Source organism: Euprymna scolopes, chromosome 5 (genome assembly GCF_053919585.1).
Source record: "Euprymna scolopes isolate OS-2025 chromosome 5, ASM5391958v1, whole genome shotgun sequence".
Taxonomy (NCBI): domain Eukaryota; kingdom Metazoa; phylum Mollusca; class Cephalopoda; order Sepiida; family Sepiolidae; genus Euprymna; species Euprymna scolopes.
In genome coordinates this window covers 142,929,648-142,953,013 of record NC_136486.1, presented here as the reverse complement: position 1 = coordinate 142,953,013, position 23,366 = coordinate 142,929,648, and the positions used below count along the sequence as shown (strand labels likewise).

At 34.1% G+C, this 23,366-nt stretch overlaps 1 protein-coding gene across 2 annotated transcripts in view; it reads left to right on the top strand.

Moving 5' to 3' along the window:
- Positions 1-22,818, top strand: part of LOC145276997 (uncharacterized) — a 34,091-nt gene extending 11,273 nt beyond the window's left edge. For both annotated transcript variants that reach the window (XM_080128575.1, XM_080128577.1), the window contains exons 2-15: positions 6,832-6,937; positions 8,658-8,755; positions 9,616-9,736; positions 11,631-11,729; positions 12,417-12,583; positions 13,598-13,676; positions 14,884-14,982; positions 15,846-15,982; positions 17,200-17,302; positions 17,794-17,934; positions 18,265-18,446; positions 20,795-20,909; positions 21,860-22,082; positions 22,571-22,818. In XM_080128575.1, the coding sequence (XP_079984701.1) occupies positions 6,892-6,937; positions 8,658-8,755; positions 9,616-9,736; positions 11,631-11,729; positions 12,417-12,583; positions 13,598-13,676; positions 14,884-14,982; positions 15,846-15,982; positions 17,200-17,302; positions 17,794-17,934; positions 18,265-18,446; positions 20,795-20,848 (1,326 nt within the window). In that variant the 5' untranslated portion in view covers positions 6,832-6,891 and the 3' untranslated portion in view covers positions 20,849-20,909; positions 21,860-22,082; positions 22,571-22,818. The remainder of the gene's footprint in view (positions 1-6,831; positions 6,938-8,657; positions 8,756-9,615; positions 9,737-11,630; positions 11,730-12,416; positions 12,584-13,597; positions 13,677-14,883; positions 14,983-15,845; positions 15,983-17,199; positions 17,303-17,793; positions 17,935-18,264; positions 18,447-20,794; positions 20,910-21,859; positions 22,083-22,570) is intronic.
- Positions 22,819-23,366: the final 548 nt, after the last annotated feature.

The window sequence follows — 23,366 nt, the reverse complement described above, 5'->3', positions numbered from 1 at the left end:
ATTAAAACTAGTTGATTTCCTGAAATTTGGTGAATTTTTAATTGAAAGGAAAGGTCAAAATGTTTATACATTTTAGAGCTCGGCCATTCATTTTGCACGTACCTAGCAATTCCACCTTATGCTTTAGATGCTACCAAAAGCCAGGAGGCTTTCTAATTGATTAACTGTTTTTTTCTCGAACTGCCTACTGTTTGAATTCCCCCACTCCATTCTGTTTCACCGACTGTACCAACGAGCAAAAATTTTAATAAAACAAGCATCGGTGTACGTGAAAATGTATGACGTCATAAAACTTAGAATTTTTGTTGTAAACTTTGTGTGATCTCATAAATGATGAACGGTAGTTGCCAAAAACAGTATGACGTCAGAGACGATGAATAGTAGTTCCTAATTACTTGCTTCAAAACTCAAGGCTGTTTTTTAAATGTTGGAAAAATTCAGTTCCCTAAAAAAGAGCACTCTGTATGCGAACAAAAATTCATATTGTCTCAGTCATGAACAATTTCTCATCCACAGTTGTAGTATCAGAACAGATACTATACATTGTTTCGATACTATACATTGTTTCTGAGAGCTCCAGATGTTAATCGTTCTTTGAAATCATCAGCAGCAGTAAGTAACTCTCTCTCTCTATATATATATATATATATACATACATAAATATATACACATATATAAGCATATATATATATATATATTGAAGTCTGTTCATCAATATACATATATATATACACATGAATAATGTTTTGGAAAGAGCAGAAATATGCATAGCTGAAAATGACCAATATCTAAAAGACATTATTGTTTGAGTTTTGCTCTTCTCTCTATATATATACATACATAAATATACACACACATATATAAGCATATATATATTGAAGTCTGTTCATCAATATACATATATATATACACACATATATATATATATATATATACATACATATAAACATGCATATATATACATATGAATAATGTTTTAGAAAGAGCAGAAGTATGCAAAGCTAAAAATGGGCAACATCTAAAAGACATTATTATTTGAGTTTTGCCTTTTTGGTCCCTCGACAAAAGGAACAGTAAATTCACCTTTGTCCGTTCGTCCGTTCATCCGTTCATCCGTCCGCACAATAACTACGTTTTTTTCTCAATAATTACGCCTTGGAATTTTCTCAATATCTACGCCTTGGAATTTTTTGAAATTTTGCACAAACATTAAATATGATATGAGTAAAAAAAGTAACAGAACGTATTTTACTGGAAAACTCCGATTGCCTCCTCGGGGTGCCTTTCGTGTTAAAATGGCTAAAATTGACACTTTTGGGCTTATTAAAAAAAAAAAAAATGATGCTTTGGATTTTCGTAAAGCTTTCTGAAAAGTTGTAACTAACTGTTTTCTGTATAATTTTGTTTGTCAATAACTTCGCGATAACTCTTGGGTGTGTCCAATTGGCTCTTTTAGGGCTAATAAAAACACTCCATTTTTTTAGGACTATTTTACTATATTTTTCAAAAATTTTCTGTGTATATTTGATTAGCAGTTTTGCATAGTGCTGAACTCAAATTTTAATATGTTAAGGCCTTGGGGACTTTTGGGGGTAATTGGGGGAGCAAATGATCGACTTAGTCATTTCTTTTTTGCATGGTGCAGAACTTAAATTTACATATGTTAAAGCCTATAATTGCATCGTTTGACGTCCCCTGGGGACTTTGGAGGCAAAATAGTGGGGAAGGTTTTTATGCCTCGTTCACTGTGCCTCAGGGGTGACCATGCATGCTCCACTTGTTATTTCTTCATATTGATTTCATTAACATTAACTTTATGGGCTTATTTCGTAACGTTTCGTAAATATTAGGTACGGGCAAAATGAATGCCGACGCTCAAAATGTATAAACATTTTAACCCCTCCCTTTACTTAAAAAGTCACCAAAAATCAGGAAATTAACCAATTTTAATAAAGTTTTCAGTGTTTATCAAATAATAAGCGAGAAATATAATGAAATAATTATTTTTTATTTAACTCTTAGTGAAAATGCATTGTTTTGTTGTAATAAAAAATACCTTTACTAAAGTTATGGTTTTCAGTAGTAAATAAAATACGCAAGAATTTATTTTTGCCTTTTTTATATCAATAAAGCATCGGAATTTGTAATAATAAAAATAAAATATATGTGAGAAATTTTCCACATACAACCGCCATCTTTTTAGGCCGGCCATAAAGCTATAATAGCCGATCATGTTTAATTTTGAATGTGTCAGATGATGTATTCGGCGCAATTTTGTATTACATTTTATTTTCAGTCTGAGAAAGAACACGGTATGTGACGGACTCAACCAGCGGCTCTGTCAAGGGAGCAGAGATTATACTTTCATGGACACCAAACTGTAGGTGAACAAAGGGCATTTCTCTAAATACAGAGACAACCTATTTGCTGAATTGCATCGTTTGTTAATTTTCAATCAAACCAGGAAGATTTTCTACAAAGTTTCGGAATGTTAGTATTTGATTATTGGAATTTATTCCTATTTATTTAAGAGACCATAAGGACTCACATTATGTCTGGAATCGGCGCCAACATTCACGCCGTGTTCTCCATGAACAACATGGATCCTTCTAAAGGAAAACGAACTAACATTCCCACAGAGGAATTATAACTAAGGGCTCCATGCGCATGGAGAGCAAATTCAGCTACTGTTTTTGCAAAGGACTTACTGTGACCAAAGAACTTTCATTTCTGATAGATTGAGAAAAAAATTTGAGTTTAAAGGTATGGCTTTGTTGTGGAATTTTATTTGCTATCTGAAGGAGGAAATTGGGCGTGTGGGAAAGAAATTTCTTACCCTCATTTTTATTGCAAAAACAAGCAGATAATCGTTTATTGCAAAACAATAATTTCAAAAGACTTCGTTTCGGAGGAATAATTATCAATTTATTGCAGAAAAGTTAATTTAGAAAGATTCTCGTTTTTAAGATCCTCATTTAATGCAAGCGCTCTTTATTTAAGACGAGCAGGGTTTTTTTTCATAATTTGCTCAGATTAAATGTTAAAATATTCTTTTTTGTTTCGTTAAATCAGAAACGTAATTATTTCGTTAAAGTAACTGATGTCTCAAAACCTATAAGACAGTTATAAGTTCCGTTTGGCGATATGTTGCACTCTTAAAAAAATAATGAATAAGTAAAGAAAGTTGAAATTCTTCTTACGTTTAAAATAACGTTAGATGATAATTTAATTCGACTTTCATATTGGGGTCGTAAGTTGCTAGCATATTATAATTGCATTTTTTTCGAATTCAGGTCCTACGTGGATCGCATACGTTTTATAAATTGAAAAAAAAAACAAAAAAAAAACAAAAAACAAAACAAAACAAAACAAATAACTTCGGTTAAGATTCTGTAGACGTAAAAAAAACTCACAGTATGAAACCGTTAATGATTTTTCTTTCGCAATTTAAATGTTAATTGTAAAAGTCACCCCTTGAGTGTGTTATATTGATTAATTTAAATTAATTAATTAATCTGAATTGAGATTTCTAATATTTGATTTGTATTTGTGATGCCATGTTTTAATGTATTATTTATGCAAGCTGTTGTCAGTTCGAAATGAATGTGAATTGAAAATTTATTAATAAAAAATATTTAAGGGTTTAATCGCACCCCGTACAGGTTAGGCATCATTGGTAGCTCAGGAATTTCGAATTTGGTTATAATTATTTAACTTATTCGCTAGAGCTTAGCCTAGTTTGGCTTTTTAATCACTGGCGGCCATTTTAGTCAGCGTGTTTATTTATGTTTGAATAATTCTGTTTTGGAATATTGGCGATATCGCCATCTTAGTATTGCAGATAACTATATATATTTTTAATGATAATAATAATAAAATTTTTTAATGATAATAATAATAAAATTGTGTGTTATTGTGATCAAATAATTCCGTTTTGGAGTAATATTGGTGGTTCCGGCATCTTAATAATGTTAACAAATTCCTAATGAACCGCCCCCTTAAGTAAACACTTCATCAAATCTCCACACTAACGTAATGTACTTGCAATAACCCTTATCCCTGAGTGGCTTCCGGGCCTTGATAAGTGGTGATCACTGTGTAAAAAAAAAAAAAAGGAAAAAAAAAGATAATTACATCTGATATTTTATTGTGATTGAAGCATGAAAGATGGCCCTAAATGGGAATCCAAAAGGTTTCGGATCGATAATGCGGTAAAGTGGTTAGAAGTTAACAACCCTTCACCAGTTTTTTTTAGTCCCGAGATGCAGTAATTAGAGGTTGGTTAAGAAATCTGGATGATCTGATAGACCTCATTCTAATCAAGACTTCGGGAGAGGAGAAATTGAAGCTTTGCAAGGTTTCAGAAGGGTTTTCTTACGAAATAGAAGAAAAATTGCTTTCATTAAAATAAAAATAAAAATTAAATACGCCTCACGTTATGCCAGCTTCGTCGGTTATGCCTGTCAAAATGCAATTGGATTGTCCGAAATTTTCCAGCATGTCCACTGATGATAAATTTTCGTTTCGAACATTTCTGAACAAATTCGAATTTTGCACTGATAGTTTAAATAAATCTGACAGACTGTTACTGTTGAAATCGAAACTAGATGGAGATGCATTTGACATAATCTCCAGTATAAATATAAATAACATCAGATAATTATGATGCAGCCCTACAATTGTTACGGTAAAAATATTTGAACCCTGATTTGATTAAAAATCGGGTTTTTCAGGAAATTATTCCTCCTCCGTCTGTTATAACGGATTTTAAAAATTTCAAGTCGTTTCTCGAAAAAGTTAAGAGAAATTTGACCGACCTTGACACGTCCTATGGGACTATTTTTTTTGGTGAGGTGGGGCCTTAGCGGCATTGATAGCCCACATACTATTTGCTAAATGTCCTAATGTCACAAGCGGAGAATTGATGAATAGAAGTGGTGAAGGATACCCCTCTCTAAATATTATTATGTCACATGTGTTTGAAATTATGGAATATTTATTAGCCGCATCGCTCGATGTTCGGCAAGATATTTGCGCGCCAAAATTGGCGCCTTCTTCACCTAAGATGAGATCCTATATTGCGTCTTCTTCCCCACGTGAAGGGAAGACCACTTTATTATGTAAGCTGTGCGAAGCTACATATCATTCGATTAAGAATTGTTGTAAATTTTCTTCCTTTGATGCGAAATGCCGAAGGGCTAAACAGTTAAAATTATGTACTCGGTGTTTGGATGAACACTCAGAAGCATCTTGTCGTGGTAGTAAGAGATTTCCTTACCCGTGCGCGATCTGTGGGTTGAAAACCCATTTTACTGCCATGTGTCCTAAAGGAAATAAGTCCTTTGTGGGCCGAATAACATATTCTGAATCACAGAATAGTATTTTTCCCATCCTTAGAATATCTATGAAAGCACACGGACAACGACCTGTTTATTTCTTCTGTTTGATTGATACTGGAATCAACGTTCGTTTTTCACCCAGGAAATTCTCTTTAAATTGTGTTCTGATAAAATCATAAACCACAAGAAGGTTAGTATAGCGGTAATCACGCTGATCGGCAGTGACTCCTTGAAATTGAAGGAGTACAATATATCGATTAAATTGGGGGATGAAAATCCCTTTAAATTTGCGGCATTATTTTCCCAAGATTTAAAATTAAAATTCGGAGTGGATAATTTCGATAAAGTTGTCGATAACTTATCTGAAGAAGGTTTTAGGCTTTGTCCCGGTTATAAGAATTAAGAAGCAAGTTGAAATCACAACTTTATAATATGTAAAAATCGATAGAACATTAACTCTATAAAAATACATACGAAATCTGCAAGAATTAAAATATCATATTTAAGCGTACTTTTCGACCGGGCTTTACCGGACGTTCGTGCTAGCTTAGATAAATACTTTTGCAGTTTTACAAAAAAGCTACAATAATATCAAAGCGTCTCCATTTACACTGAACATCTCCAGAATACCAACACGAATATATTACATATGAAGGAGTCCACTGTGGAATTTCCACAGGTCCCGCTAGTAATAATAATAATAATAATAATAATAATAATAATAATAAATAACCAGAAAATGTTCACCGAGTGTTCCACTATTTTAACGAACGCCCTCTCTATATTTAGATTATATGTATTTATTAATAATACACGTAAATGGACAAATTAATATAAGGAACAGTTAAAATTGGACAATTTCAAGAAGTTTTGTAAAAATTTAATAAACTAAAAAACCTAATCGTAAATGAATTCTAAATGTCATTACTTTCTTCTTTCCGTGATAATACCTTTAACGAATGGAAAGTTCTTGAAAATGAACTGTTCATCGAAATTTCGACACTTCGGGTGTATTCATTTAATGTGTGCTTATCGAAAATTGTCAATAACCCCCCCCCTCTATCTCTCTCTCTGAATATTCAACGTGGAAATAGAGGTCGTCATCTTTATCACTGTACAGAGCAATCAGTCTCCAATGTGTTATAAGTAATTGTTTGTAATCTGGGATGAATGTAAAGTCGTCAATCACTTCCGTAAAGGCAAAGAACTCCCCATCTGTGAAAGACATTATCTTGGTACTGCTTAGCTAGGTTCTACAAGATGATCGTCCTTAAATCTAATGTCAGCAAACACTTATCAACCGTAATAATGAGTAATGAAATTGTTACCCTTATAAGAATTTCTATAATGTTAGTTTGAAGCTTACCATCTCACAATTTAACACGATTTTGGTACTTTTAATACTCTTTCAGTCACACAATTTTCTACGTGAAATAAGAATTAATTATTCAAATTAAATTGAAATATGTTTTTTTTTATTTTCGTATTGCAGCCTTCTGAATGCAGATATCTTTATTACTATTATTCGTCCAATACAATCGAACCGCCATTAATGCCATTTCATCACCAGCAAGAGTACACAAGTTGTCGTAACGAAAGTGAGTCTGACAATGTTCTCGCATCAATGTAACTCGCAGTAGTGTCTGTAGTTTCCCTTCTTCTCTCGCCTCTGTTTCTTTCTCTAGCTTAGTCTCTCTCTCTCTTTCTCTGCCCCCCGCTAGTAATTAATAATTAAATTGTATCTGTTCTAAGTATTGCTATAAAGTTACTATCAAACTTATCATCACTATTGTTTTTTTTTTTACAATTAAACGCGATTTTAGTACATTTTATATTTTATGTGACAACGAATTTTTTACAAAAAAGGCATATATATATATATATATATATATATATATATATATATATATATATATATATATATATATATATATATATGTCACTATTTCCTTCCACTTATCTATTTCCTTGTCTCTCTCTCATTTACCGAAGGGTTTTTTTCTATCGCTCTATTTGTCCTATTCTTTCAATTTTCATCGTTTGACCTATATAATATATATATATTATATATATTATATATAATATATATATTATATATATATAATATATATTATATTATATATATATTATATATATTATATATATAGTATATATATAGTATATATATTATATATATAGTATGTATATATATTATATATGTATATATATTATATATTTGTATATATATTATATATTTATATCATATATTTATATACATTATATATATTATATATAGTATATATATAGTATATATATATTATATATATAGTATGTATATATAGTATATATGTATATATATATTATATATTTATATGTATATTATATATATATATATATATATATATATATATACATATATATATATATATATATATATATATATATTCTTCCGAATAGATTTAATCCACAATCAGCTGGTATGGAAACCTGTGATTCTAAGATTTACAAAATATTACTGGTCATAATAGTCTATGTATTATCCCATCTAAATAGGAATTGCTTAATATATAGGATAGAGCAAATAAAGCATATAGTGATTCAATGAAATTAGAAAAACCTTTATTTAAATCAAGGATTTTTATTATTCCAAGTAAGACAAAGATTACTTTAGAAATTTCATCTTCATATCCTATAGGGTTTCGATGCCTACCATCTCTTCAGAGGAGGGAATATTAGCAAATAGATATAATGGTATTCACCCTATTTGCTAAAGTCAGTTAGACATGGAAAATCATAATAAAAAAATGATTAAATATAAGTCACGTGGCAGGGGAAATTGAAGAAAAGGATATAAAGTTTTAGTTCCAAATGAAGAGATGGTAGGCATCGAAACCCTATAGGACAAGGAGATAAAATTTCTAAAGTATTCTTTGTCTTACTTAGAATAATAAAAAATCCTTGATTTAAATAAAGTTTTATATATATATATATATATATATATATATATATATATATATATATATATATATATATATATATATATATATATATATATATATATATATACCCCCACTCTCTATATCTATTAATATCTCATTCTCTCATTTTCTGTCTCTTTTCCCGATCTCCCTTTTCTCTGCGTTAACTTTTTTTTATCCTCTCGATATCTTTCGCGCGTAAATTTCCTTCATTTTCATACTCATTCATTACTCCCCATTTTTCTTTTTCGCGCAACCATGCAAGTTTCTCTCCCGCGTAGTTATTTTCTCTATCTTTTTCGTCCTTTTATTGCATCCATTAAAGAGATATTCAATTTTTAATTTGAAGAACTTTTTTCAGGTCCAATGGATTGGTACGATACCGATGTAACATTTGATAATATACCTGCTGTCATCATATCATCCCATCCCTACACATTCGATCCAAGTTCCAATGCGGTAGGTTTGCCACTTTTCCTAAACAATTTTCCAAATGTTTCTCTTTGAGTTTTGCTATTTGCTTCGTCTTACATCGCAATTGGCACTTAATATACAAAGTGCCAATGACGAATGTTATTAAAGGATTAAAAATCATCAATTCAATGACAAACTTTGATCACCAACTAAGTTTGTGAAAAGGAAATAAACATGACTATGTCATAGACTGCAGTAAAGAAGTACCATGGCAATATCTTTAACAGATGAGAACTTCTTAGAAATAAACAGTTTATCAAATTTTCGATGCTTAAAGTGTGTTCATTTAATTTGTGCTTTTTTAAAATTGTGAATGATCAGACGGATAAACGGAATGTCATTTTTGCTCCCCCTCCCCCTCTCTCACTCTCTCTCTCTCGTTTCTCTCACTCTCTCTCGTTTCTCTGTCTCTCTTTCTCTCTTTCTCTGAATATTCGACGTGAAGATAGAGATCGGTTCATCTCAGCACAGACAAATTAATACCCAATGCATCATAATAATTGTTTGCATCTAGAGTAAATGTAAAGTTGTCAATCACCTCAGTAAAGACAAAGAACTGCCCATATGTGGAGAACATTAACTGCTTACTTAGGTTCTACAAATCTAACGCCAGTAAAACTTATCAACCGTAATAATGAGTAATCAAATCGTATCTCTTATAAGTATTTCTAAAATGTTACCATGAAGCCTACCATCTTTATTGTTTTAAGGATTTTTTTTTCACAATCTAACGCGATTTTGGTATTTTTATACTTCATAACGAGACACCAAATTTTCCACAGACAAGAAAAATTGTTTCATGCCTCGAATTAAAAAGAAATATGTTTTTCATTTTCGTATCATAGCATTTCGAATACAGTTCCCTGTGCCACCAACGCTTTTTGACATCGCCCCAGCAACAGAGAATAGAACCGCCATCCATGCTGTTTTTTCCGCAGCCACAAGACGCGAACTGGCGTAGAGAAAGTAAGTCTGACAACGTTCTTTCATCAGAGTAAACACGCAGTAGTTTCTGTATCTTTCCTTCTTCTCTCCACCTTCTCTCTCTTTCTCTTAATCTTTTTCTCTCTCTATATTTATCCACTCATTCACTTATCTACCTCTTTGTCTCTATCTCTTTACAATTGGTTTCTTTTCATCGCCCTATTTGTCCGACCTTGCTCTATATTTTATTGTTTGGCATACATCTTATATTGCCCTCTCTCTCTTTCTCTCTCGCTCTCTTTCTCTCTCTCTCTATCTATCTATAATCTCTCCCAATCTTCTTCTCTATTAATCTGCCCTTCTTTCCAGCAACGAATTCCGCTTTTGAATATAAAACAAATTGAAAATGTAACTTGCTCTACTTCCGTATTGAGCACTCTTGTATTAACCTTGTTATATTTCGCTGGTTACCCATCCTTTGAAAAATAACAACCTAAAATTATACATCTTTATGTGTGTGTGTGTGTATGTGTGTGTGTGTGTGTGCGCGCGCGCGTGCGTGTTCTAATTATCTCTCTTGCAACTCAAACTCTTTCAAGAGTTTCTTTCTCCTTCCTCTTTCTCCCTAGCTTTTCGCTTTCGCCCAAGTTTCTGTTGCTAGATTGCTTTATCTCCTGTCTTTTCTCTCGCAAGTTTCTATCTCAGGCAGAAACATCTGTCCCTCACAATACAGCGTTTTTTTTCTGTCTTTTTACAAGCTTCTTTGTCTCTTTCTCTATTGATTATGTTTATAATTGCTTAAGTTAACTAATTTCTGCCGATTGATTCTTTCTTTGAAAAAAGTTCTCTCATTTATTTTATTCTTCTTTTATTCTCTCTCCATTTCTATCGGTAAATTGTCTCTCTTCATTGTTTGTCTTACTTGTCTCACGATTTATGTCTTTTTCTTTCGTGTTAGTTTTCTCTCGTTCTTGCTTGTTTCTATCGCAAGTTTTAAATCTGTCTTTTGCCTTACTTTCTCGCAAGTTCCCCTGCGCACAAATCTCTCTCTCTTTTTCTCTCTCTCTTTCTCTCTCGCTCTTGCTCTCTCCCTCACTGATATTTGCTTTTTCTGTCTCTCAATTGTGTTTTTTCGTCCTTTTCTCTTTTTTATATTTAATTTTGCGAGTTTGTCTCTGCTTTATCATTATTTTCATGGCAAGTACTCGACTGAGCTTCAATCTATGGTCCCCCCTCGCCAAACTTTCACAAGAAACATTCGTCTAGCTGTAAACACTATCAATAATTCCCCCCACTCTTTATCTGTGCCGAAACCTAAACGTAGATTCCATGAAAATAAAGCTTCTTTCTTAGAACTGCACGCTTGTGAAACTGCCTTCCGTTCTCCTGCTTTCTAGCTGATTACAATCTGATTGTCTTCAAGTCCAACGTAAACAAGTTCTTGATGAGCCGTTCCACTTAAGTTAACAAATTTATCGAATTTCTATTACTAACAATTACTATATTGTTCAATTGACTACTGTACATTCTTAACCCTTATTCTCGAGTGGTGTCTGGGCCTTAATAAGTGGTGATGCCTATGTAAAAAAAATCTCTCTATTTTATTGGTGTACATAAATTTTCTATTTCTAAATCTCTCCCTCCCTCTCTCTCTCTCCCCTCTCTCTCTTTCTCTCTGTCTCTTTCTCACTCTCATACTTTCACTACCTATAAATCTCACCCTCTATTCTTCCCTATTTATCTATCCTTCTCTCCCTTGCTCTCCTCTCCCTCTCTCTATCTATTTATCTTTTTTTGTCTTCATTTTTTATGTTCTACCTGTCTCTTTCTTTTCTAATAGTTTCTATCTCCCGCCCTCTTTCTGTTTTCTATCTATCTATCTATCTATCTATCTATCTATCTATCTACCTATATACTCTCTTATTCATTTTTTCAGCTGAAATGGATTGGTCAGAAGCCGTAGTTGCACCAATATCCTTGGATATGCCAAATCCATATTCTACAATCGTGGCACATTCTGCTCCTCAACTTCCGGGTGCGTTAATCTTTGGCAATACAACACAAACATCTCCCGCTATTCACTTATCTACCTCTTTGTCTCTATCTCTTTACAATTGGTTTCTTTTCATCGCCCTATTTGTCCGACCTTGCTCTATATCTTATTGTTTGGCATACATCTTATATTGCTCTCTCTCTCTCTCCCTCTCTTTCTCTCTATCAGTCTATCTATCCATCAAACTATCTATCTATCTATCTATCTATCTATCTATCTATCTATCTATAATCTCTCCCTATCTTCTTTTCTATTAATCTGCCCTTCTCTCCGTCGTTCTCCATCCCCTATCTCTTACTTTCTCTCAATCTATTTTATTTTGTTTGCCTTCATTTTAATTTATCTACCTGTCTTTCTCTTTTCCAACAGTTTTTATCTCCCGCCTCTATCTGTTTCCTCTCTATCTATCTTTCAATATACTTTTTTATTCGTTCTTGTACAAAAATATCTTTCTCTTGCTGGTTTCTTTTACTCACACTCTCCCCTTTTCTCTCTAGTGCACGAGCTATTCTCTCTCTCTTCCTATCTTTAAAATGTGATCGTTTATGTCTCCCTCGCTAGTCTAGCAGTCTCTATCCTTGGTTTATTTTTTTTTTCTTAGCTAGTTTTTCTATTTCTGTCAACTGTTAAAGACATGAATAAATTTATTTTTTCGTAATTATCTTTCAGTTCAAATGGATTGCTCAGAAGACGTATTTGCACCAACACCCTTGGATATGCCAAACCCATATTCTACAATCGAGGCACCTTCTGCTCCTCCATTTCCGGATGCGTTCATCTTTGGCAATACCACACAAACATCTCCCGCTATATCTGGAGGTCAAGGTTCACATTCAGTAAGTGTTGGCCCCCCGATTCATTGGAGAGGGACCTATGTTTTCATTGGCGTCCGTGCGTCCGTGTTTCCGTGCTTCCGTGCGCCCGTGCGTCTTTGCGTCAGTTAGTCCGGACGATTACCAGATAGCCGTCCATTAGATTTTCCTGAAATTTTGCCACAAATTGTATTTTATTAAATAGATGTGCACAGTAAAAAATTTTTTTTTCAACAATTCCCATTGCGTCCCCAGGGCTCAAAAGAGGTAAAAGTGCCCCAGAATGGCCAAAAAATGACACGCCCATCCATTAGATTTTTCTGAAATTTGGTCAAAATGTGGAGGCCATTGTTGTTAACATAAATTCAGTATAGGTGACCCTGGCAAAATTCTGATTCGCATCCCTCTGGGACTTTTAGAGCTAAAACATGTCTTTTTGGAGCTTTTTTCATATTGCTCAAAAACTTGATATGTATGCATATATAGTGGTTTTCCACGGTGCTGAATTCAAATATACACGCCTTAAGGCGTGACACTGCGGCGTTTGTCCATTTTCACTGGGATTCAGTGTTCCCAAGAGCTCAAAGGGGTCACAAATGCCCCCAAATAGCAAAGCATGACATTTTCTACCCCATAACTTTTGCTCCATCCATTAGATTTTTCTGAAACTTAGCGAAAATGTGAAGGTAACGTTGGCCCTTCACACTTCTCACATTCATCATTTCTTCACTATTTTTTGTGGCGTCATCACACATGCATGGGGAGGGGGACGCATGCGCGGCTTCTTCCTCTTATTCTAAAAACTTGAGTTGACGTGCTCTTACAAAAGTATATCTCTGAATAATTACTGTTGGTCTTCGGATGATAAAAATGTTAAAACGAGTCGAGGTCGGCTATGGTTGTTTCAGGTTTTCCATATATTCGTACACGACTTGATACATTTATTAATATACGTATAGAATCTACATTTTATGGCAGTGTGAGTATTTTGTCATGTCTCAAAATAAACTGGAATTTATTTCTCATTTTATCTCACAGACTTTGAATTCCTGTCAAAACCTAGAATTTTCCATGCCCAACTTACAAATACCAAACGTGGCAAATTCTCCATTTACAGGTGAGATTTTAAAGTTCCTCTCATTAATTCCGGTATCGCCAGGTTCTCTTCAGTTTCTCCTCATCTTTCTGTCGCTCTCTCTCTCTCTCTCTCTCTCTCTCTCTCTCTCTCTCTCTCTCTCTCTATATATATATATATATATATATTCAATTTGTCTTTACGTAAGCAGTAATTTGTTGCTACACAGTCATGAGCATGTTTCGGTCTTCTAGTTTTTCGTAAAAAGAGACCTCTTCAGGCAACAACGAATTCCGCTTTTGAATATAAGACAAATTGAAAATGTAACTTGCTCTACTTCCGTATTGTGCACTCTTATATTAACCTTGTTATATTTCGCTGGTTACCCATCCTTTGAAAAATAACAACCTAAAATTATACATCTTTATGTGTGTGTGTGTGTATGTGTGTGTGTGTGTGCGCGCGGGCGCGTGTGTTCTAATTATATCTCTTGCGACTCAACCTCTTTCAAGAGTTTCTTTCTCTCTTCCTCTTTCTCCCTAGCTTTTCGCTTTCGCCCAAGTTTCTATTGCTAGATTGCTTTATCTCCTGTCTTCTCTCTCGCAAGTTTCTATCTCAGGCAGAAACATCTGTCCCTCACAATACAGCGTTTTTTTTTCTGTCTTTTTACAAGCTTCTCTGTCTCTTTCGCTATTGATTATGTTTATAATTGCTTAAGTTAACTAATTTCTGCCGATTGATTCTTTCTTTGAAAAAAGTTCTCTCATTTATTCTATTCTTCTTTTATTCTCTCTCCATTTCTATCGGTAAATTGTCTCTCTTCATTGTCTGTCTTACTTGTCTCACGATTTATGTCTTTTTCTTTCGTGTTAGTTTTCTCTCGTTCTCGCTTGTTTCTATCGCAAGTTTTAAATCTGTCTTTTGCCTTACTTTCTCTCAAGTTCTCTTTCTCTCTTTTTCTCTCTCTCTTTCTCTCTCGCTCTTGCTCTCTCCCTCACTGATACTTGCCCTCTCTGTCTCTCAGTTGTGTTTTTTCGTCTTTTTCTCTTTTTATATCTATTTAGATAATTATTTTGCATATCTCTATATATAAGTATAATGTACTACCTGTCTCTTTCTTTTCTAATAGTGTCTATCTCCCTCCCTCTTTCTGTTTTCTTTCTATCTATCTATCTATCTATCTATCTATCTATATATCTATCTATCTATCTATCTATCTCTCGATATACTCTCTTATTCATTTTTTCAGCTGAAATGGATTGGTCAGAAGCCGTAGTTTCACCAACACCCTTGGATATGCCAAACCCATATTCTACAATCGTGACACAGTCTGCTCCTGAACTTTCGGGTGCGTTAATCTTTGGCAATACAACACAAACATCTCCCGCTATAGCTGGAGGTCATCGTTGAAGTTCATATACAGGGTGACCTAAAAAGAAAAACGGGCCCCAAATCTAATTAGGCTCTGTTTCTTAGTGTTTTGTCCGAATGAAATGAAACTTTGGTCATAACTAGTTTATTATATTCAAAACATCACATCGAAACACTAGGGTCTTTGGCCTTTTTTTTCTCCGTTCTATAGCGTATGTTCTAGATGGTCTCCATTTAGCTTTTGTTTTTTTTGGGGGGGGGCATCTTGTTTTTGGGGGGCATCCTGTATATATATCTAATTAAAAAAAATTAAAGAATGTTGATTAAGTTTAAAAAAAGAAAACAAATCAAAAACTAAATTTAACTTATCGCAGACTAAGCACTTGCATAAGCTGAATTTTAAAAACGTCTACAATATGAATATATATATTATATATATATATATATATATATATATATATATATATATATGTATATATGTATGTGTGTGTGTGTGTGTTTTAATTATTTCTTATTCACGAGTTTCTTTCTCTCTTCCTCTTTCTTGCTAGCTTTTCGCTCCAACCCAAGTTTCTATTGCTAGTTTGTTTCACCCCGGTCTTCTCTTACACAAGTTTCTATCTCAGTAAGAAATATTTCTCCCTCACAATACAGCGTTATTCTTTCTGTCTTTTTACTAGCTTCTTTGTTTCTTTCTTTATTGTTTCTGTTTATATTTATATTATTATTAAGAATCCTGATTGATGCTTTCTTTGATTTTTTATTGATAGTTTCTCTTACACATTGAATTAGATTTTCTCTACGTATTTTATTACTAAACAGATCTAAATTTTCTTTCAGCTCTACCAAATTCGTTTCCACACACATCATTAAATCAATGGATTCCACCTCCACCACCACTACCACCTGTCACTACCAATTCCTCCGGACAACCAACGAACATAACTTCTTCATCTTCAACATCAACCACACGTCGGGTTAGTTTTCATCTTTTTCTGAGCACGTTCTGTTTTTCTTGTTGTCATCAGGTTTGCCCATAAGATTTATTTTGCATCGGAATCTACACTTTATGGACAATATGCAATGTAGACACGAGAAATACAAGAAGCCGGTCAGCTTTTAATTGACAACCAACTACAATCATGGCCTTTAAACTATTGCAGACGTCAATAGATTTTCTTTTTGGTTTTAATTAAAGTGTTAATATAGAAGATAAATGTTTATTTAATAACCCGAATACTTAATACAATTTTTTTTTTTTACACAGTGATCACCACTTATCAAGGCCCGGAAGCCACTCAGGGATAAGGGTTATTGCAAGTACATTACGTTAGTGTGGAGATTTGATGAAGTGTTTAATTAAGGGGGCGGTTTATTAGGAATTTGTTAACATTGGACTTGAAGACATCCAAGTTGTAGTCCGGAGGGAAGCAGGCAGACGGAACAGAGTTCCACAGGCGTGCAGTTCTAAGAAAGAAGCTTTGTTCATGGAATCCGCGTTTTGATTTAGGCACAGATATAGAGTGGGGGAATTGTAATACAGTAATATTCTACTACGATCTGCTAATAAAATTAACGATATCAAACATATATAATCAATAATATACTCATCCAAAATAAAGTAGATACATAGAAAAAATAGTGTCAGAAAAGAGTAACACGTAAACTAATTATTATATAAACCTTCTATTGTAATCTATAGCCATTTTTAAAAGTTGATTAAGATTAATACATGAAAATTGGTTTCTTTAAATATTTCATTAAGTTATTTTAAGAGCAGCGAACAATTTGATATTATGCCCTTCTATTAAAACCGTCATTAAAAATTAAGAATGTCAAATATTAATATAAAAGAATGTTCACGGTTTAAACAGAATACAGACATATATATAAACTCTGAAAATTGTTTAAACTATACGCCTTACGCCATGCTGTTTTTGCTAAATGTTTTAAGGCTTAGAGAGAGAGAGAGAGAGAGAGAGAGAGAGAGAGAGAGAGAGAGAGAGAGAGAGAAATAAAAAGGAACAAACCGTATTATGTGTTCATCAACGTTTCGTCTTTATTTCGAGACTTCCGAAATAAAGACGAAACGTTGATGAACACATAACACGGTTTGTTCCTTTTTATGTCTATGATTTTTCCACAATTTCCAATGTTGACTTCCTTATTTTTATTTCCTTTTTTTTCGCAATAGAAACTTACGGCCGGGAGACGATTAATAAAATCTTCACAACAATCATGCACACCATCAGCGTCAACATCACGAACACCAAATGTTGCAAATCTTACATCAGCAGGTAAGATTGGAATAGTTCTCACATTTATTCTTTTTTTCTCTCCATTTCTATCGGCGGATTGTCTCTCTTTATCTCAATTTTTCTCATTTTCTCTCTTACTGTCTCACAAATTATTTCGTAATACAAGAAACTTCCATTTTTATTTCAATCTTTAACATAACACTAGACATTAAAATGTTAATTTTCTATCGTAAGCCATTTCGCTCGAGCGTTACTTTCTTTTCTCTTGCGTGCGCGCCATTTGTCTTTACAACTAGTCTCTCTCTCCCTCTCTCTGTCTTTTTTAATCTCTCGCTAGTTTTTCTCTCAATTTCACTGGCTAATTATTCTCTCCTTCTTTCGGACTCTCTCTCTCTCTAACTATATTTCATTATCTCTTTTTCTTTTTCCAACTCTCCCTTCCTATTTTCTACATTATTTTCGTATAATTTCAATCACAAAATAGGTTTTATTTATGTTAAATGTTGAAAAGACTCAAATTCCTCTTTCAGCTCATTCTATTCCAATTCCACCTCCACTACCACCTGTCACTAGTACTTCATCAGGCATTTTCCGTTTTGGAGAGAGCAGGAATATCACACCATCAGCATCAACATCACAGTCACAAAATGTCGCAAAATCTACATCAGCAGGTGCGCTTGAAAAAGTTTTCACATTCATTCTATTCTTCTCTTTTTCCTTTCTTCATTTCTATCGTTAGATTGTCTCTCTCAATCTCAAATTTCTTACCATCTCTCTTACTCGTCTCACGAATTATGCCTTTTCCTTTCATGTTAGATTTCTTTCTTTTTCGCTTGTCTCCCCCCCTCTCTCTCTTTCTCTCTCTCTCCCTCCCTCTATCTATATTATTATCTCTTTCTTTGTCCAACGCTCTCTATTTTCTATATTATTTTTGGATAATTTCACTCACTAAATTCTCTCTATTTATTTTACACGTTAAAATGATCGCAATTTTTTTTCAGTGCCAATATCCTGGGCAGTATTTCATCCGCAGGCAAATTCCTTTCCATCTACATCATACATTACCCCGAATACGCCATCTACACCACAAGTACCACTTGCCATTCCCAGTTCCTCCGGCATTTCCCGGTTTGGACAACCCACGACTAACACTTCTTCAACTTCAACGTCAACCACACGTTCAGTAAGCTTTCATTTTTTTCTGAACACTTTTTAGTGTCCTGTTTCTCTGGTTGTCATCAGTTATTTTATCATTTGATTTATTTTGAATCGAAACCTGCATTTACTGACGATAATAACAACGAGGACATTAGCAAGTATAGTATCAGAATAGGATACTCTTGCATAATTTGACCCGAATTCTCGTGAATTCCCGTCAAGCATGGATCGGGTGAGACCGGCAATCATCGGTGTCAGCTGCGCGTTGTTCAAATGTTGAAACGCTTACTCGACTTTTTATTTTATTTATTTAATTTTTTTTTCTGTTATGCTTTTAATAATTTTAAATGTGATATTAAGGGGGTGGTGATTTTTTATTTTCTGATTAGTCATTTATTATTTATTTATTTATTATTATATTTTTGGAATTCAACTTCTGTGAATTTGATTAGCCAATGAAAAAGTGCTATCTAAATAGAAACAGACGACATTTGAATCGGAAGAAAGCGACTCCCCCTCCAACAAAAGCTGGCAAACAAATATATTTTCAAACTCGCCAAACAGAAAAATATGACAGGCAAGGAAATAAATATATGCATGTTAGAAAAAGAAATCATTTATTTATGTGTGTTCGAAATGGCAACCCTAAAAAAATTTCCTTTACCCCATCTCCTCCCTTTTTGCTGTTGATGGCCGTTCAACAGTCGACCGAAGTAAAAGATTCCTAAGGAAATATCCTCATCTCAAGAAAGTTCTTTCGCCGGCAATTAACAACCGAACAAAAAAAAAAAAAATTAAATAAATCTAAATTAAAAAGAAAAAAAACAAGAAAAAAATACTGTTAAAAAAAAAAAACTTGTACTTACACCTAACAATTATACGGTTAAAAATCTTTTCTTGAAAAAAAAACAAAACTTTCTGTTGACAAATATTTTGCAAAATAAATAAATAAATAAATAAGTAAAATAAATAAAAAATAAATACTAAAATAAAATAAACATATTTTCATTTTTCAAAGTAGTTTTTTTTTCTTTTGTTATTTTTGATTATTTGCATTTGTTTTTGCTTTTTTTCCGGTTTGTTTTGTTTTTCTCATTAGTCTGCGTCTGTTACGACGCTCGGCTGACACCGATAATTGCTGGTCTCGCTCGATCGATGCTTGACGGGAATTCACGAGAAATCGGGTCCAATTATGCAAGAATACCCAGAACAGATACTACAGTTTGATCTTTGCTCGAAGGCCAAGATTTTAATGACCATCTGCTATAAAGGTTTTCAAACGTAACTGTTATTACAATTAGTCTATCTCGCACGCTCTTTGATATTCTCAATCTCTCGCTCGTCTTTCTCTTGATTTCATTAGATACTTATTTTCTCTATTTCTCTTTCTCTCTACCTATCTAACTCATTATCTATCCACCTTACCCCCCCCTCTATTACTCTAGTTCCCAAAAACACAAGGAGGTGGTCAACCTTGAGTTGACAACCAGCCACAACCATGACTCTTTAATAACTTGGCGAGCATTTATAGCTTTGCGCAGAGGCGCAGAGGCTGTCCTTGGCCTGCGGACCAGGAGCGGAAAAGGAAGTAATCCGTTCTGGTCAATGTGGGGGCAACCCTTTATATCGGACAATTGCTAATTTTGAACCTTGCTAGAGTGCCCCCTTGGAGGAGCTGTTTTTTTCTCCACACACAAAAAACGGCCTTGTGCCTAATTTGCTCAGTGGGGAAGCAAATAAATAAAGAGCATTTATAGCTTTTCTTTTTTTTTTTTTTAAGCCACGAGTTAATGTAGGGATAAATGTTTATTAAAAGGACCAGAATGGATACATTGTCTATTCCCCCCTCTATCATTCCTTCTGTCTCCCTCTTTTACTCTCTTTTTCTCTTTCTAACTTTCATCTTTATTTGGATAGATTTTTTCACTCGCGAACTTCTTGTTAAGTTAATAAAGAGGATAAATGCTTATGAAAATGTCTAGAATGGATACATTGTCTATTCTCTCTCTCTCTCTCTGTCTCTCTCTCACACACACACACGCGCGCGCACAACCAACACTTCTTCTTCAACTACTACACCAACCACACGTTCAGTAAGCTTCGTTTTTTCTGAAAACTTTTTAGTTTCCTGTTTCGCTTGTTGTTATCAATTTTTCCGCATTTTATTTGTTTTGAATCCTGTATCCGCATTTTACAGACAATATTCAACGTGGATAAACAACAACAACAACAACAACAACAACAACAACAACAATAACAAACATTCTCCAGTTCATACTCCGTTTCGTAAATGTTTCTAAGCTGTTAATGCAAAACTCGCTGTCTATGATTTTCCACAATTTCTGATGCTGACTCTCTTTTTTTTTATCGCAGAAAAAATCCTGTTACTTAAACGCGGTGAAAGAATCAACAAGATCTTCACAATAATCATTCACACCATCAGCATCAACATCGGAGTCACCAAATGTCGCAAATCCTACATCAGCAGGTGCGCTTGAAAACGTTATCACATTCATTCTATTCTTCTCTTTTTTTCTCCATTTCTATCTTCAGATTGTCTCTCTCTATCTCAATTTTCTTACCATGTCTCTAATCTGTTGCATCAATTATGTCTTCTTCTTTCGTGTTAGATTTATTTTTTTACATAGGCATCACTACTTATCAAGGCACAGAGACCACTCGAGTATAAGAGTTAAGAGTGTACAGTAGTCAATTGAACAATATAGTAATTGTTAGTAATAGAAATTCGGTAAATTTGTTAACTTAAGTGGAACGGCTCATCAAGAACTTGTTTACGTTGGACTTGAAGACAATCAGATTGTAGTCAGCTGGAAAGCAGGAGAACGGAAGACAGTTCCACAGGCGTGCAGTTCTAAGAAAGAAGCTTTTTTTCATAGAATCTACGTTTAGGTTTAGGCACAGATAAAGAGTGGGGGGAATTATTGATAGTGTTTTCAGCTAGACGAGTGTTTCTTGTGAAAGTTTGGCGAGGAGGACCATAGATTGAAGCTCAGTCGAGCACTTACCATGAAAATAACGATAAAGCAAAGACAAACTTGCAACATCTCTTCTGTGAGATAGAGGTTGCAGAGAAGAGAAAAGGACGTCCCACGAGGCTACGAAGTCTATTTTGAACTCTATCAAGGCAGGACAAGTCCTTTCTAGCAGTCCCTCCCCAAATATGGCAACAGTACTCCATCCTTGGACGTACCTGGCTCTTATATAGATAGAGAATTGCATCAGCAGTGAGATTTCTCTCTTGTTGGCCTGTTTCTATCGCAAGTTTCCAAATCTTTTGCCTTCTCCGTCGCAACTTCTCTTTCCAACTATCTCTCTTTCTTCTCCATACTTTATTTGATTAATAAAAATCATTAATTTCTCTCTATTCATTTGAAACCTTAAAATTATCCCAATTCTTTTTTTTTTTTTTTTTTTCAGCCCAAATGAACTTGTCAGCATTGCCTGGCCAGGTGAATTCCTTTCCATCTACATCAACATTTTTCTCGAATACACCACCAACAACACTACTAACAACTTCCACTACTACTACTACTACTACTACTACTACTCCCTCTGGAATTTTCTGATTCTGCCAACCACCGACCACCACTACTTCTTTACTTCCTTTTCGTCTTGGACTTCCACATCAACCACACATTCAGTAAGCTTTCATTTTACTTTTTTCTGAGCACATTTTAGTTTCCTGTTTCTCTTGTTGTCAACGGTTATTTTATCATTTGATTTATTTTCAATCGAAACCTGCATTTACTGACTCCTTCTCTCTCGCCCCCCTCTATCATTCCTTCTCTCTTTCTTATTCCTTCTCTCTCTCTCTCTTTTACTCTCTTTCTCTCTTTCTAACGTTTATCTTTATTTGAATAATTTTTTTTTACTCGCGAACTTCTTCTGTGAGTTAATAAAGAGGATAAATGTTTATGAAAATGGCCAGAATGGATACATTGTCTATTCTCTTTCTCTCCATCTCTCTCTCTGTCTCTTTCTCTCTCTCTCTACCTCTTACTCTTTCTCTCTCTCTCCTTCTCTTGCTGTCTTTCTCCCTTTCTGATCTGTATTTTGATAGATTTTTTTTTCACTCGCCAACTTCTTGTCTCTATTTATTTTACTAATTTTTCCCATATTTTCTTTCAGCTCCAATAGAATGACCAACATCCAGTTCATTTTCATGCACATCATCAACTTCTTCGATTACATCACTTCCTTCCTTAATCACATCATCATCTTCCTGAACCACATCATCATCTTCCTAAATCACATCATCTTTCTAAATGACATCATCACTTACAACACAACTCACACCTCCCACAGCCACTACGCCGGGCGTGTTTGTATTCGGCCACCATCAGCTCTTCTCATATCACAAACACGAAACGTCGAAGGTAAGATTTAAAACTTTCTCAACTTAATTTCAACTCGCCGAGTTTTATCCATCTTTATCTTTAGGCTGCCTCTCTCTATCTCTATCTTTCACTATCTCTCTTACGATTCTTGAGAGATTTTCAGCCTCTCTTTTTTCTCATCACTTGTCTACATTTCTTCCTTTTCCCATCCCCCATCTCTCTCTCTTTCTCTCTCTCATTATCACGCCTAAATCTATCTACCTAAGAAACGTTTGCTTTTTCTGTCTCTCTAACTTGTTTTTCTTTATATCTCTTTGGATAATTATTCTCGCTCGCTTTTTTCTTCTCTCTTTTTATTAAGTTTTTCTCACTCCTTCCATATACTTATGTTGTTAAAGAGATCGAACATTTCTTTGCAGCTCAAATGAGTTGGCATGCAAGGCATATGACTACAAATCGATTTCCACCTTAACCTCTCAATTCTTCAAGTACAAGTTCCACAGTAGTGACACCTGCCACCTCCACACACTTTATTGAATATATATATTATAAGTATATATTAGTTTACAAACTTAGGTTAATCATTA